The sequence below is a fragment of the Pongo pygmaeus genome, chromosome 5, assembly GCF_028885625.2.
Source record: "Pongo pygmaeus isolate AG05252 chromosome 5, NHGRI_mPonPyg2-v2.0_pri, whole genome shotgun sequence".
Classification (NCBI taxonomy): Eukaryota; Metazoa; Chordata; class Mammalia; order Primates; family Hominidae; genus Pongo; species Pongo pygmaeus.
Window position 1 is genome coordinate 48,173,063 of NC_072378.2, and position 14,619 is coordinate 48,187,681.

General features: G+C 37.6%; 1 protein-coding gene across 1 annotated transcript in view; it reads left to right on the top strand.

Moving 5' to 3' along the window:
• The first annotated feature begins 354 nt into the window (after nt 1–354).
• Nucleotides 355–14,619, top strand: part of OPN5 (opsin 5) — a 44,421-nt gene continuing 30,156 nt past the window's right edge. The window contains exons 1-4 of the mRNA XM_054493058.2: nt 355–717; nt 1,704–1,857; nt 6,166–6,285; nt 11,795–11,965. Coding sequence (XP_054349033.1) covers nt 1,728–1,857; nt 6,166–6,285; nt 11,795–11,965 — 421 coding nt within the window. The 5' untranslated portion in view covers nt 355–717; nt 1,704–1,727. The remainder of the gene's footprint in view (nt 718–1,703; nt 1,858–6,165; nt 6,286–11,794; nt 11,966–14,619) is intronic.

Below are 14,619 nucleotides of genomic sequence, written 5' to 3' on the forward strand. Positions count from 1 at the left end.
TAACCATCTCAGGGAGAAGGATTTGGAATGAACATTAGCACATGACTGTCCTCAAACTGTGTGTAGAAGACTGAAGTTTCAGCCAACTGGCCACTGAAAGGGTCACTACCCTTCCTCTGTAAGCTGTAAGTTGGCAGTTAGAAAGAGGTTAAATTCATGTCTTTTGCAAAGGTGAATTACATGGTTAGATATCTGCTGATCACCCTGTCACCACCTGTGGGACACACAACTCTGTGTTCCACTTGCTATCTCATAATGCCCGAAATTGTTGCCTAGAGAGCTGAACAGTGACATCTATTGGTTCGATTTGAAATATGCAAGTTCAAAAGAGAAACAGCCACATTAGTATTTCTTCCCCTTTCAAAACAAATAGTAACAATCATGCCAAAGGAATGACCCTTCCAAAGGAAGTTTTAACATCAGCGGCATACTTTATCTGAAGAACAACACGCGACTCCAAGTTTCAGGATGAGGGATATCATGTGACTTTTATTTTTGCAGAGAGCCCATCAAAGACTGTGTAAACCTTTTAAAACTCCAATTCAAAAGAAACAGTACTAAGACCTGTGTATTTGAGAAATTCCTCAATGCTCAAGATTTCATCCAGAAGCATAAATGAGCAAATAGAAAGTATGGATTTGGGGTGGTGATGAGAAATAATGAAATTGCTTTCTGCTCTAGGAAACTTGAGAAACAAACCTTCCCGTGGATGTGCCTGTGAGTTACAACCCAGCTTGAATCCTTTCTAAATAGCTCCAAATTTCAAGATCACTTTGACAATCACCTAGCTCTTAGCTTCAATTAATGAAGTGTCCATGTTCCTTTGTACTGAATGCTCTATTTCTTTCCTTACAAAACTCTAAACCTCATTGAATGTACAATGGAAATGATTTTCTGGGAAATCTGGATAATCAAAAAATACTATATTCTAACAAATTATATATATGTAAAATTTTTTTTATATGATATATAATTTATATATGTACATTATATTTATATTATACATTATATTTATAAATTATATATATAAATTATACATACATATATAAATTATATATACAAATTATACATACATATATAAATTATATATACAAATTATATATACATATATAAATTATATATACAAATTATATATACATATATAAATTATATATATAAATTATATATACATATATAAATTATATATATAAATTATATATACATATATAAATTATATATATAAATTATATATACATATATAAATTATATAAAGTATATATATAAATTATATATATAAAGTATATATACATATATAAATTATATATATAAATTATATATATATTGTGTGTGTGTGTATATGTGTGCACACTCCATACAATATCATTTCCTGCTCAGACCTTTACAAAAGTTGCTAAGAAACAGTAAATTGGACAGTTTGGCCTTCAACCTTTTATCCACCCCAGAGAAAAAAGAAGTGGCTCAAAGAGGGTAGCATGAGAAAACAGAGGAGAAAATGAAGGCTTGGATAATCTGCCAACTGAATAACTGAGTAATGACATAACCGGATCATTGAAAAAATGTTAAAATTTTTACCAGTTATTAATTAGAGAATCATGCATGACCTTGGGAACTTGCTTTTTGTTTTAAAACAGGAGCCACGATTATGAAATGGTTCAAGCTGGCTTATTCAGGTCTGCTGAGATCTCTACTGGTTTGCTTTTCAGATTCCCTCGTGGTTCGAGAACAGAATGGCGTTAAATCACACTGCCCTGCCTCAGGACGAGCGCCTGCCACATTACCTTCGAGATGGGGATCCCTTTGCTTCCAAACTTTCTTGGGAAGCGGATTTAGTGGCTGGCTTTTACCTGACAATAATTGGTAAGCTTCCTTAATGCTTCTGCGCAAAGGCTGCATTTAGAAAATTCATGGGCTGATATGTTGATTTTGTAAAAGGATTCTGATACTTAAGTGGATAGTTTAGTGGAGGTGAAGAGTGGGGAAAGGCAGAAGATGGAATGGCATTATGGCATTCAATAAATGTTTCCTAGAAATGACTCTTTATTATCATTATTATTAGGAATAAAATTCCATTGATAATCCAAGAACTCTTACAGCAAAATTATTTATCCATTTCATTTTGGTTACTTTGGGAGTAGATTTACTTTCTGAACACCAAAATTAATGATAATGGCATTTTATTTAAACAGAGTGCTTTTATTATTTAATAATGTTTTTGATATAATCATAAGATTTTAGGTTGAGAATGGGCCTTAAAAATAATCTAGGTCAGTCTCCTGTTCTCACAACTGAGCAAAACTCAATTGTGCTATTGTGCTATAGTGCTATAGTAATGGCAGAAACACTGAGCTTACTTCACCTAAAAGTAAAGTTGCATCAAAATAGCTAAGCCATTTCGGTGAGAGTTGAAAAATGTATTGGTGATAAATGGAAGAAAGTCCGGGTTCAAAAGACTTTTGTGCATAATCGACAAAGGGGTGCACCTGCTTCTAGACCGCATGATATCATTCATTCAGTAGCCACATGTGGCTTTTCCAAATTGAAAGGTGCTGTAGTGTAAATACTCACCAGATACTGAAGGGTCAGTACAAGAAAAAGTGGTATGAAATATCTCATTATTAATTTTTAAAAATTAAATACACATTGAACCTACAACATTTTAGGTATGTTAAGCTAAATAAAATATATTACTAAAATTAATTTACTGTAAATTTTTAATTTATAAATTAAATTTTTACTTTGTAAATTTTTACTTTGTTTAATGTGGCTACCAGAAAATTTTAGAATCCATATGTGGTTCGCATTTCTGCCTTACATTACATTTATATTGGATAGCACTAATCTTGACAGTTAGGATTTAACCACCATACTTTTCTTAAATTCAAAATTGTTGTTTTAAATTTGGGTGACCAGTGTGAAGGTGGGTTATGTCTTTAGGTTTGTTTGCCTTTAATTTTTTCAGATGTTGGGTCAAACTTGCTCTCTCTCTCTTTTTCTCTTTGTTTCTATCTTTCTCTTCCACCCTTCTTCCCTCCCTTCCTCCCTTTCTCTCTTTTTCTCCCTCTCTCATCTATTTATTACTGGCTAACAATTTCATTTAACCTCCTGAAAGTAGCAAAACTCATTAGAAAATACTTGATCTCCCTCTATGGTCAGTACTTGAGGCAAAAGGAACTCATGTGATTCAACCAAATTCTGCTGTAAAGTGATTCCCTGGGTCTTTGTCTTTATTGTTGTTAGTGTTTTACTAGTTTAAATTCTGTTTCTTATAAATGAGCCCCCATCTCTTTTCAACATAAATATATATTGAGCACCCACTCTTTGCCACTGTTTTAAGTTGCTGGGAATAGAGCAGAGAATAAAACGGGCAAACATTCTGCTGGAACAGAGACTATCTTATCTCTGTAAAATCCACATTGCATTTTTATTAAACTTAAGTACTTTCAATTACCAGAAAAGGCAGAAAAATAAGCAACTTGATCAATTGAATTTAGCATAGCTCCATCACTTCCAAGGAATGAATTAAAAAGTAACATCAATAACCTGACAAATCTCTCCAGACAACACAAAATAGAGAGGCCTGTCAGTCCATTCCCAATCTTAAGCAGGGAGGATTGGAGGAAGAGAGGCAACCAGGGTGAGGAAATCAGGAGAATTTCCCACCTGATACACATGGAGTTGGAAGGAAAATCCACAATCATATTCCAGTGGGTTTGCTGAGATGGAGCCAGAAAAACAGGTTCAAAAAGAGTCCCTGGACAGGGGGAGCTTCAGGAGGATCAGGGCACTGGGAGGTGGAGCCAATGGTATGTTAGAGAACAGTCACGCAGGGTGAGGAGAGGGGTCGGCTGGAGGGGTTTGGACTCACCCTAGACCCGCTTCTTGGACTTGGCCGTGTGTCTGGTTTTCACTCTCCTAGAATAGGCTAGTGTAGATGTTGCAAGATTCCTTTTTTTTTTGGACATAGAGTCTCACTGTGTCACCCAGGTTGGAGTGCAGTGGTGCGATCTCGGCTCACTGCAACCTCCACCTCCCAAGTTCAAGTGCTTCTTGTGCCTCAGCCTCCTGAATAGCTGGGACTACAGGTGTGCACCACCATGCTTTGCTAATTTTTGTGTTTTTTAGTAGAGACGGGGTTTCGCCATGTTGGTCAGGCTGGTCTTGAACTCCTGGCCTCAAGTGATCTGCCCACCTCAGCCTCCCAAAGTGTTGGGATTACAGGCATGAGCCACCGCGCCTGGCCAAGATGTATGTGTCCAGATTGCTTTTAAGGAGCCAGAGTGGAATAAACATTCTTGGTGGGCTTTGTTAAATACTAGAAGTCTTAAGAGACAATGGAAAGATAACAATATAAATCTGAGTTTGAAATACAGGAGACATAAATTACAAATCCATTTTTTACCTTCCACACTTTTACTATTATTGTAAATACTAAGTTTATTAACAGTTAATATATATGATATTTTTGTATCCATAAATGATATAGGATTTGATTATCTAAAAGTGTCCCCACTTTGGTCTTTATCTTCTTAATCTGGTTGTCTTTTCACTAATATTAAGAATAAATTTGCTTTTTCCTGACACTCATCTATAACATATATATATATATATTGCTTGTTAGAATACTTTACATGCAATGAATAGAGAGGTGACTATTTTTTGATAATGCTTTGGGCACTGGGTGAAACCTTATGAAGCAGGGTCAGTAAAGAAAATTTAAGAAAGGAAAAGTAAGAAAACAAATATTTTCAAAAGAGATGTAGACAGATGAAAGGTGTTTCAATGAGCCTTGTGTATCAAATGAAAATGGATACTTGTTTGTACTCTTTTTGGATACAAAGTAGGTGGCATTAAGTTTATACTTTTTCAAGCCACGTTTTCACATTTTGCTTTCCTAGCTGGTTTCCTTGAGTGAGACCTAAGTTTCATTTTAGTTGGTTTGCTCTGGAACTCCGTAATCTCTTTTATTTTTCTCTTCTTCTGCTTTATGAAAGCTAAAGAGGTTTTAATGGACCATTAAGCAGCACTGACTCCAGGGAGTCAGAATTTCCTAAGAGCACAATGCAGTTAGTTCCTGGTGGTTTCATACCATCAGCTGAATCACACATTTCTTTCTTTGCCCCCAAAATGAATTGTGGTGGAGAAGTAGAAATTAAAATAGAAAACTCTGGGTTTCTCCTGTTAATACTCTCCTTATTCCTTACTACTAAAGGCAGCTGTACCAGATTCTCATTTATACACAGCTACACTATGAAGCAAGAATTCCTGAAGAAATCTACTCTACATGTTAAGCTATGGAAGTAGGTGTATTCTTTTCTTAAATAAAGTCAGTAGGGATTGGGTCTTTTTGGATTTAAACTGGGTTTGTAAGAACTTTCGAACAGTTTCATTGTAATGCCAAAGGCAACTAGTCATTAACAAAAGGATATGAAAAAGTGGGAACACACTTATGGCATTGTTGGTAGGTTCGGTGGGTTGAGGGTCACTTTCTCTCCCCTTGGTGGGAGGGACAGTGCCCAGGTTCTCGATTGTCACCCACTTACCCTTGATATCTAGTCCAGTAGCAGCTGAAGGCTGTTCTATCTGCCAGACAGTCAGTGTCCATGTCTCCCGAAGAGGCAAAAGTCCTGGGGCGTCTCTGGGAGATGTCCATTTTCTTGAAGGGAGTTATGCCAGCCATACCTGGCCTCTGCCTCTCCTGAACACTGGTGCTCCCTTAGGAGTTGACAGTGATACTGAAGGCACCTTCTTTGGTTGGCTTCATCTTCAGAATTTATCAAGAGCTAAGGGTTTAACCCTGCTGATCAGAGGGAGGGAGTTCTATAAAGCCAATAATCTATAAAAATGGCTGAGGAAAGTACTCCACCCTGGGGGCCAGGACAAGAACTGACCATTGGGATTCCCACACTTTCCTGAGCCTCACGGGGAAGTTAGCGATGCCTTTTTCTGGGTAAGTTCAGTCTTATGATCCCTGACTCCTGCCCCATTGGCCTGTCACTCACAACTCATGCTTTTTATTTCATCTTCTTAATTTAGATTTTTTTATTTAGAGTCCTCTCACTACCCTCTAAATCTATGGTGTCCATTTTTGAAGTTGAGAAGTGTTTCATATCTGAGTGAACTGGAAATCCTAGTTTTAACGATGGGAATTTTTATTTTTCCTTGTAGGGATTCTGTCCACATTTGGAAATGGATATGTCCTTTATATGTCTTCTAGACGAAAGAAGAAGCTGAGACCCGCTGAAATAATGACTATCAATTTAGCAGTCTGTGATCTGGGGATTTCAGGTAACACAACCATGCTGTGTTTTCTTTGTGGGTTTAAACTACTCCCTATTCTAAAGTACTCACTGTCTCCAACATCACCCCCTGACATATCCTCCCTTCACATCTCCTTCCACTCTTCGCTTCACAAATCACCTTTCAGAATTTTGTGGTAAGTCAATGGGGTGCTGTCCAGCTGACAAGATTATTCATTTAATATTTATGGAGTCTTTTCTGTGTGTCAGGCATGTTAGATGCTGAAGGCACAATTTGAAATAATATGTGGTACCTCAGATGTCTCAGAGTGTAGTGGGCTAAATAATTCAGAAATCAGAAATCAGGAGGCAAATCTCAGGTCAATATTTTAAGCTTCTTTACACCTCTTCAACGGAAGTCTGATTAAAATAAACATCAACAAAGGAATCTTGAAGGGTAAATGACAGTTGAAGACAGTTGAAGACAGTTGAGAGGTGAATGTAGGAAGAGGAAAGAGGTGCCCTGCTGATGATATATGTAATCATGACTTAGTGACATATCACAAGCATAGGAAGCTTCTGGTTCAGTGGTCCTCAAACGCAATTCACAAAATATCACCTGGGGAAGTTCCGAATTAAGTGGTTGAGAATGTTACCTGGGCATCAGGATATTTAAAATGAGAATCTACAAGTATGTTAATGTGTGGCCAAAACTGAGAACCACTGGCTTCTTTTTCACTTCTCTAATAATGTGGCAAGGAGTTGGAAAAAAATTTTCCTTCACTATAATTCACTTTTAAAAATATGAACCATTTTAAGTAAATCTTCACTTTCTTCTGTACAACTTCAGAGTTGCTTAGTTGGACTCTAATCTGTCTTTGAATCCCAACATCTGCTATTTAGCTTATGGTTTTAGGTCATTAGAGTAGGGCAATTTGTTTGAACAGTACACAGCAGCTCCTCTTACCATTAGAAACTTGTTAGTAGTTTCCCATCAAAAGCCTCCTTTAAAAAATGTTTTGTGGCTGGGCACAGTGGCTTGCACCTGTAATCCCAAAGCTTTGGGAGGCTGAGATGGGTATAAAGTTTGAGGCCAGGAGTTCAAGATCAGCCTGGGCAATGTAGTGGGATTTCATCTCTACAAAACAAATTTATCCTTGAAGTCTGGGTATTGGGTAAAACTAAACAAAACAAATAAAAAATAGCTGGGCACTTGATCAAGTTCAGGAGTTCAAGGCTGCAGTGAGCTATGGTAGTACCACTGCACTCCAGCCTGGGTGAAAAAGCGAGACCTTAATTTAAAAAAAAAAAGAGTTTTCCGATATTTGTTTCTCTCTTCATAAGTGGATTTTTCTGCCGATCTCTAAAAACAAGGCTCAACAATAATCCTCCGCGTTCTGAGTCACTATTTAGCACACAGCAGATGTGTGCTTACTCAGAGTTTGGATGGTCTTGGTTATCTGGGAAAGCTTTATTCAGTATGGACCTGCATAAACATTATGAACGCTTATGGCGAATGCACATGCACATTAAGAAGAGCATCACACGCCTGGTTTTGTGAAAATAAACAGGACGAACCCCAGGGGATTTGTGAGGCTGCAAAATGGCTGCCATTTTTACCTGTTGCCACGCGATGGCGGTGTCGCAACAGGAACGGTAGGTTTCCCAGCCAGCTCGCCCCGCGGGTCCCTAAGGTGTCTACCTAGTATTGAGCGTAACATGCCTGAACGAAACATGTCATTCCAGCTACATCCTTCATCGGTGAATAATAGCAGGCTCATTGCTGAACTAGACTGGGCTTGAATAAAAATGTCCTTAATTGGCCTGGTGCGTTGAAACATGCTTTCAGCCAAGCAAGTGGGCTCTAGAATGGCGCAAACCCCCTCATTACTCTGGTTATGTCTTCAGAGTAATTCACCAGAAACCACTTTCTTTCATACAACAGCTTTCACTAACCCTGATCATTTTTTTTTCAACTTTGGAGCACCTATAATACATTTTCCCTTCCAATAAACTTTAAAACTTTGCCTGCTTTATTTTTTTCTTGCTCAGCTATATTCCATTATAAGCACCTCCTGGAGGCCAGATGTATGGCATCTATGCAACTAATACTTGTTGACTAAATATCAAGGGCTCCCAGTCGTGTGTATTATATACACGTGTTATATTAGGATAACCTCTTAGGATAAAGTCGTGTTATATTAGGATAACCTGGTGGGCGGGTGGTGGTGGTGTTAAAAATATGTATAATGCCTGAACTCACTCCAGATAAATAACAATATTGGGAGGTTTGTGGGGAGGGATGGAACCCTGGATGTTCCTATTTCAAAGCAAAGCAAAACAATACGTTCAGCGATTCTAATGTGCAGCCGGGTTCTGGAAACATTCTACTAAGTGGAAGAGAGAGAGACATTCTAGCTGACACCCTAAAGTTTAATCCAAAGCTCTACTGAAGAAGGAAGCCTGAAATCGCTTTTGCTAATCAGGATCCCAGGCACAACAGATGTAATCTTACTCCATTCTGTCACTTTCACTTGTCTTTTTGCTGCCTTTAGCACCCGCCTGGCTGACACCCACCTCAAGCCTTTTAGTTTGCTGTTTCCTCTGCCTCTAATCCTTTCCCTCCAGAAGTTTGTTTGACTTCTTTCCCACCGATTTAGGTGTCTACCTAAATGTCACATCTCAGAGAAGTCTTCCCTAATGCCTTTATGTAAAACAACAGTTTCCGTCTACCTGCTTTCTCTGCTTTATTTTCCTTCATTGTACTAATCACTACCTATCTTTCTGTCATACCACATCTTATATTACAAATTTAGGTGTTTTTTTTTGTCTGCTTTACCTGTTAGAAAATAAACTTGTCAGTCTTGATCTCCACTTGGTCCTCTAGCACCTTGCTCTGTGTTTCTTACATACTAGGCATTGAAAAATTTGTTGTTGAATGGAAAAAAACCCCACAAACCTAAATAGTTATTTTACGCTCCATTTCCTTGTGGACTCACTGGAATTAGGAGGCTGTCATATGAGGGCACCTAGTCTAGCAAGCTGAAAGGTGGCACTAACCATCTAGACAACTAGAGGAGATGTGTGTCTAGATTGCAGAAGGCATTCAGTAAATATGTGTTGATTCACTGAACTAACAGGAACTCCTGAATACTTTTGTATACCATAGAGGAACACACCTGGGAGGGCTGGAAGCTAGCACCTGCAGGCTGTGAATGCCAGTTACTTAGCTTTCCTAAAGCATTAAGGTTAGGGAACCTTCTTTTGTGATGTAGATCAGTTAGAGGTTTGAAGAGCTTCCTGAGTACATTTTTTTTTGGAGGTGTGGGGGTGTGGTGAGGACTGAATAGGGAGGGCTACAGGTTATGATGTAAAAGTAGAAGAATGCTTTCTAGAAAGTTAAAAAAAAAAAAAAATTCTAATGGAGGGCCAAGGAATAAATAGTTTAAATCCCAGAAATCAGGATCTGGTTGTAAACAGCTTGGACCTCACATTTACTGAAATAGCTATACCGTATTTGAATAAGATATAACTTAGAAGAAGAAAAAAAGGAACAACTGAAACAGAGGGAATTGTGGAAATCTGGTTCTAACCTTAACAAAAAGGATTTTGAAATAAAATTCCTAAGCAGTTTTTTTAAAACAGTAAATTTTTTTTCTTTGAAAAAGAGCATGACTTAGAAGCTGAATATATAAAACAGGTGAAAAAATTATCTTTCCTGATTGACAGAAGGTGGAGCATGGAACCTTGGTTACTTAATGTTTCTTTCCCTAAATGACCCACCTACTTCCCCTTCAGGGGACTCTCTCTCTCTCTCTGTCTTCTCTGTGTGTGTGTGTGTGTGTGTGTGTGTCTCTCTCTCTCTCATAGAGGAGCTCCATGAATCCTCTCGGGTCTAGGTATGAACACATGAAAATTGCTGGGCTATATAATTATCCTCCCTCCTTCACCTCCCCCATCCTATTGCTTCCCTGTGAATACTCAACTTTCTGGGGTTTCTTAAGCACTTTTTATTCATTGATAGTAACAAGGAAATAGTAAAAGACTAAATATGTTCTATTTTTTAAATAAATAAAAGGACAAATTCACATTTCAGAGAAAGTTGTCTACATCATTCTTTAAAATGTCTACATCATTTTAAAGAATTTTAAAATTCTTTAAAATGTGTTTGAAACTCATACTTTCTTTCTCCCGTGCTCTTTATAATCTTTATTCTCCAGAGTGCTATTAAACCTCCTCCTTTTCTATATTCACAGTAGCTAGTTCACTGCTTCTCTAATTAAGGCTTTCTCTGATATATAGCCTCTCTCTTTCCCCTCCCAAACCCTTTCATAGACACTTAACTCCTAATGTACAAGGTTATCTTGGTGTGTTAGAAAACATATTCCTCTTTTTCATCCATGTCCCTACAAAGGACATGAACTCATCATTTTTTATGGCTGCATAGTATTCCATGGTGTATATGTGCCACATTTTCTTAATCCAGTCTATCATTGTTGGACATTTGGGTTGGTTCCAAGTCTTTGCTATTGTGAATAATGCGGCAATGTATACATATGTAACTTACCTGCACGTTGGGCACATGTACCATAAAACCTAAAGTATAATAATAATAATAATAATAATAATAAAAGAAAAAAAAGAAACATAAAAAAAAAAAAGAAAACATATTCCTCCTAGAAGGATGCAGCTTCCAAAAGAAAAAAACCAAATTCCCCTTTTCATTATAAGGAATCTCATGCCTTATACAGGTTCTAAAAGGCCCCACTTGGAGGAGGATGAGGTGGATGGAAATCACCATTTTGCATATTCTTTTTGTCTTTCTCTTCTTTTTCTTCATTTTCTCTTTCTCCATCTCTTCTTTCCTCTATTCATTGAGACAATTTTCTGGAAGTTTTATTATTAAGAAAAGTTGCATTGGTCCCAGGAACGTAAGTATGTTTCAAAAGCAAATCTATTAATAACAAGCATTAACCGATTCAATGAGAAAAAATGTTATGATCACCTCAGTAGATGCCGAAAAAGCATTTAATAAAACTTAACATCTATTTCTGGTAAAAAAAAAAAAATCTTAACAGACTAGTGTGAGAAAGAACTTCTCTAGAATAGAAAAGTTGTGCTTGAAGAGGGTATTTTCTCTCAGAGATTTTATACATTTCCCCTTTCTCTAAGCCTTTGAATGAAAGACTGCAACAAAACGTTAAAAGTGACCAGATCGTAGTCACTGACTACTAGTATCATGTCTGTAATTCCTGAAGCCAGGTCTCTTTGAGACAGTTTTTTCAAAAGTAATAATTCCTTAAAAGTTTTCCCTCTATATCCTTTCACTGTCTTTGGCTATTGGGATGACTGAAATTCCTCTCTGGGTAGCTTCAAACTGAGTTTATTCATAGATAACTGCTGGATTTTTATTAATCTAGGAAATCTGTGTAATCAAGGGTATCTGTGTGTGTTCACATGTGTCCCTGTGCTTTAGGGGAGGAGGTTCAGGTGAGTTGAGGTAGGTGGGGAAACAGTAACCAGAGGAACTTCTGTTGACAAGTCACTTGGTGCTCTAGTTGTAGGCAAGCCGTTCACCATCATCTCTTGCTTTTGTCACCGCTGGGTGTTTGGCTGGATCGGCTGTCGCTGGTATGGATGGGCTGGATTTTTCTTTGGCTGTGGAAGCCTTATCACCATGACTGCTGTCAGCCTGGATCGATACTTGAAAATCTGCTATTTATCTTATGGTAAGTTGGCAGGTTTCTCATTCCCTGACAGTTAAAGCTAGGTGGACTGAGTGTTAGAACCGTACATATTTTATGCAGGTAATAAACAAAGATTATGAATAACCTCAGAGATCAAGAATATTTCTATTTATAGCCTATCATCTTGTTCTGACATGTTTAAGGATTTTAACCTATGTCAAAGTAGATTTCTTTTAATACATATTTTATAGTAATGTCTGGTGTTTGTTTATAATGCTTTAAAAACTATCATTTTCTTGTATAGTGTGTAAGCTTCCATCATGTTTTCCGTGCAAACAAAAGAAATAAAGTGCATCGAAAAGGTGTTAAGTCCAAGATGTTTAGCTCATTCCCCACCTAGTAAGTGTAATTATAAGAAAAGCTGTTTAAGATTCTCCCTTAGGACTCACGCTCCCTGTGATTTCAGAGATAAGGAATTCCAAAAAGTTCACCTCCAAATTAGAGTCATGTAACTGTTTCTGCATGAAAGGACACACATGTAGAAATGTCGCTCAACATTTTTTTTTGTGGTGTTGGTTGGTAGACAGATGAGTGATTACAAGAATTGGTGAATCAGCAGAAAATAAGTTTCCAGGGCCTTATGTTTTTTAATGATTAGACCATTCTACAGGTTAAAAATAATTTCTAGTACTTTTGTTTGTTGGAGCTCTCAGAATTTATTAAACCTGGAAGAATTGCATTTGGGCCTTTAAGTTTAATATTGAGAACCAGGCACAACCAAGGAATAGTACTGACTTCCTCTGGATAAATCTGCATTGATTGTCAATCTGTCGATTAGAGTGGTTGTGATGGACGACAGACTGTGGTGTCAGAGCAGGGCCTGGAGGCTGAGGTGGGAAAAATCGAGTTGACCTGGCACTGTCAATATGGTAGAATTTCTCTTTGTATTGCTACAGTTTACGTCCCCAAACTGCAAAGAATCCCTGCTTGGGTGGGTGGGAGGCAGGGGCTTGTGAGCCATTCTCTTCATCATCCAGCACTACCTTTTTTTTTTTTTTTTAAAGTTTACATCTCCTTTTTTAAACATTTAAAACTTCCAATAGAAATAGCTTGAATCAAAATTTCCAGTAAGATATAAAATATACAACTATACATATTCTGTGTGACGTCAACATCTAATTCTTTCTATAGACTTATTTTTGTTCATACCAAAGAGATTTTAAATTTAACTATAGATTTTATAGATAAGAAGGCAAAAAAGTTAAACTTCCTGAGAGTGTTTGAGGAATACTAAACCCTGATACCTCTGTTTTTAAATATTTTCTTGAGTTTAGGCTTTGTCAGTTAAAGAGATGATGCCGCCCACTGCCAGGATCATTGCAGGTCGTAACTCCATATGTGGGAACTGTGTATATTTTCCAGCTTCTTCTAAGGTTGAACCTCAGTAGTGTGGTTTCATCATTTAATCTGATGCACTATTAAACCCTCCACACAGCATCCCAGAATGTTGAAATTAGAAGGTCGCTTGGGGACGTGTAGACTTTTCTCCCATGTAACGTGGTAAACTGTTTTAAGGCATCCCTGAGAGACGACCACTTGGCCTCTTCTTGAATAATTCCAGTGACCAGTGACGGGGAGCTTACTACTGCACAAGGCAGCCCATTCTCTGATTGGTCTGCTCTCATTGTTACAATGTTATTCCTTATATTAAGACAAAACTGCCTCCCAGTAACCTCCACCCATTGGTCCTAGTTCTGACTTCTGGAGCAACACAGAACCAATCTACTAATCTACTCCCTCCTGTACTTGACAGCCTTTCACCATACTGGAATGTAAGTATAAAACACCTCACAAGTAACCCTAACCATAAATGCTTATACGTATGCCTATGCACATTCCCATGAATATATGTGATTACCTGTGCCAATGTTTTATCAGTTTTAGTGGAGAAACAAGAGCTGACTTATATTGTGGCTACATGATTGCCACCCCTATCTGGCTGGGCATGAAATTTGCATTTCATGACACAAAATGCCACGTATTTGAAACAAATGGAGACAATAGAGTATAGAAACAATCTGTTATATTTCTTGTTAGTGCTAAATGAGATACACTTACACAGGAGTAAAACATTCATGTTAATATAGCACTTTCTAGTTTGCAAAGCAGGTCCTTACATTATTTTATTTAACCCATATGCAATATAGTCTTGCATGCACAAGGTCAGTCAAAGACTAGACATAGAAGAATTAGGCCTGACCGACTTTCCAAACCTCACATTGCACTAAGCAGAGGCAGGCCCTGAGTCTATATTGAAGTAATCATTTAGCTTTTGTTGAGTATATTTTGATATTTCTTCTCTGCTAACACAAAACCAAGGCAGTAAAGAGTCACTTTCCTGGCCCTCTTCGTTCGAGGTGATGAGTGAGGTGTGAAGGTAATTTCCTGTGGAGGCTGCTGAACTAAATCAGGCCGACCTGTCTTTGGTGGTTGTGTTGAATTCTGAAAATGATCACTAGTGCTTTACAGCTTTTCTTAGATGACTGCACTATTTCCTCCGCTTGGAATTCTCTTTTGGTTAACAGAAACTAGTGCTGAAAAACGGAGCTCATTTTTTGTCTTCCTGAAAATATCTTCACAGAATTACTTTGCAGAACATGATGCAACCTACCTAGATTCTCTGCCTCTCCTGCTGT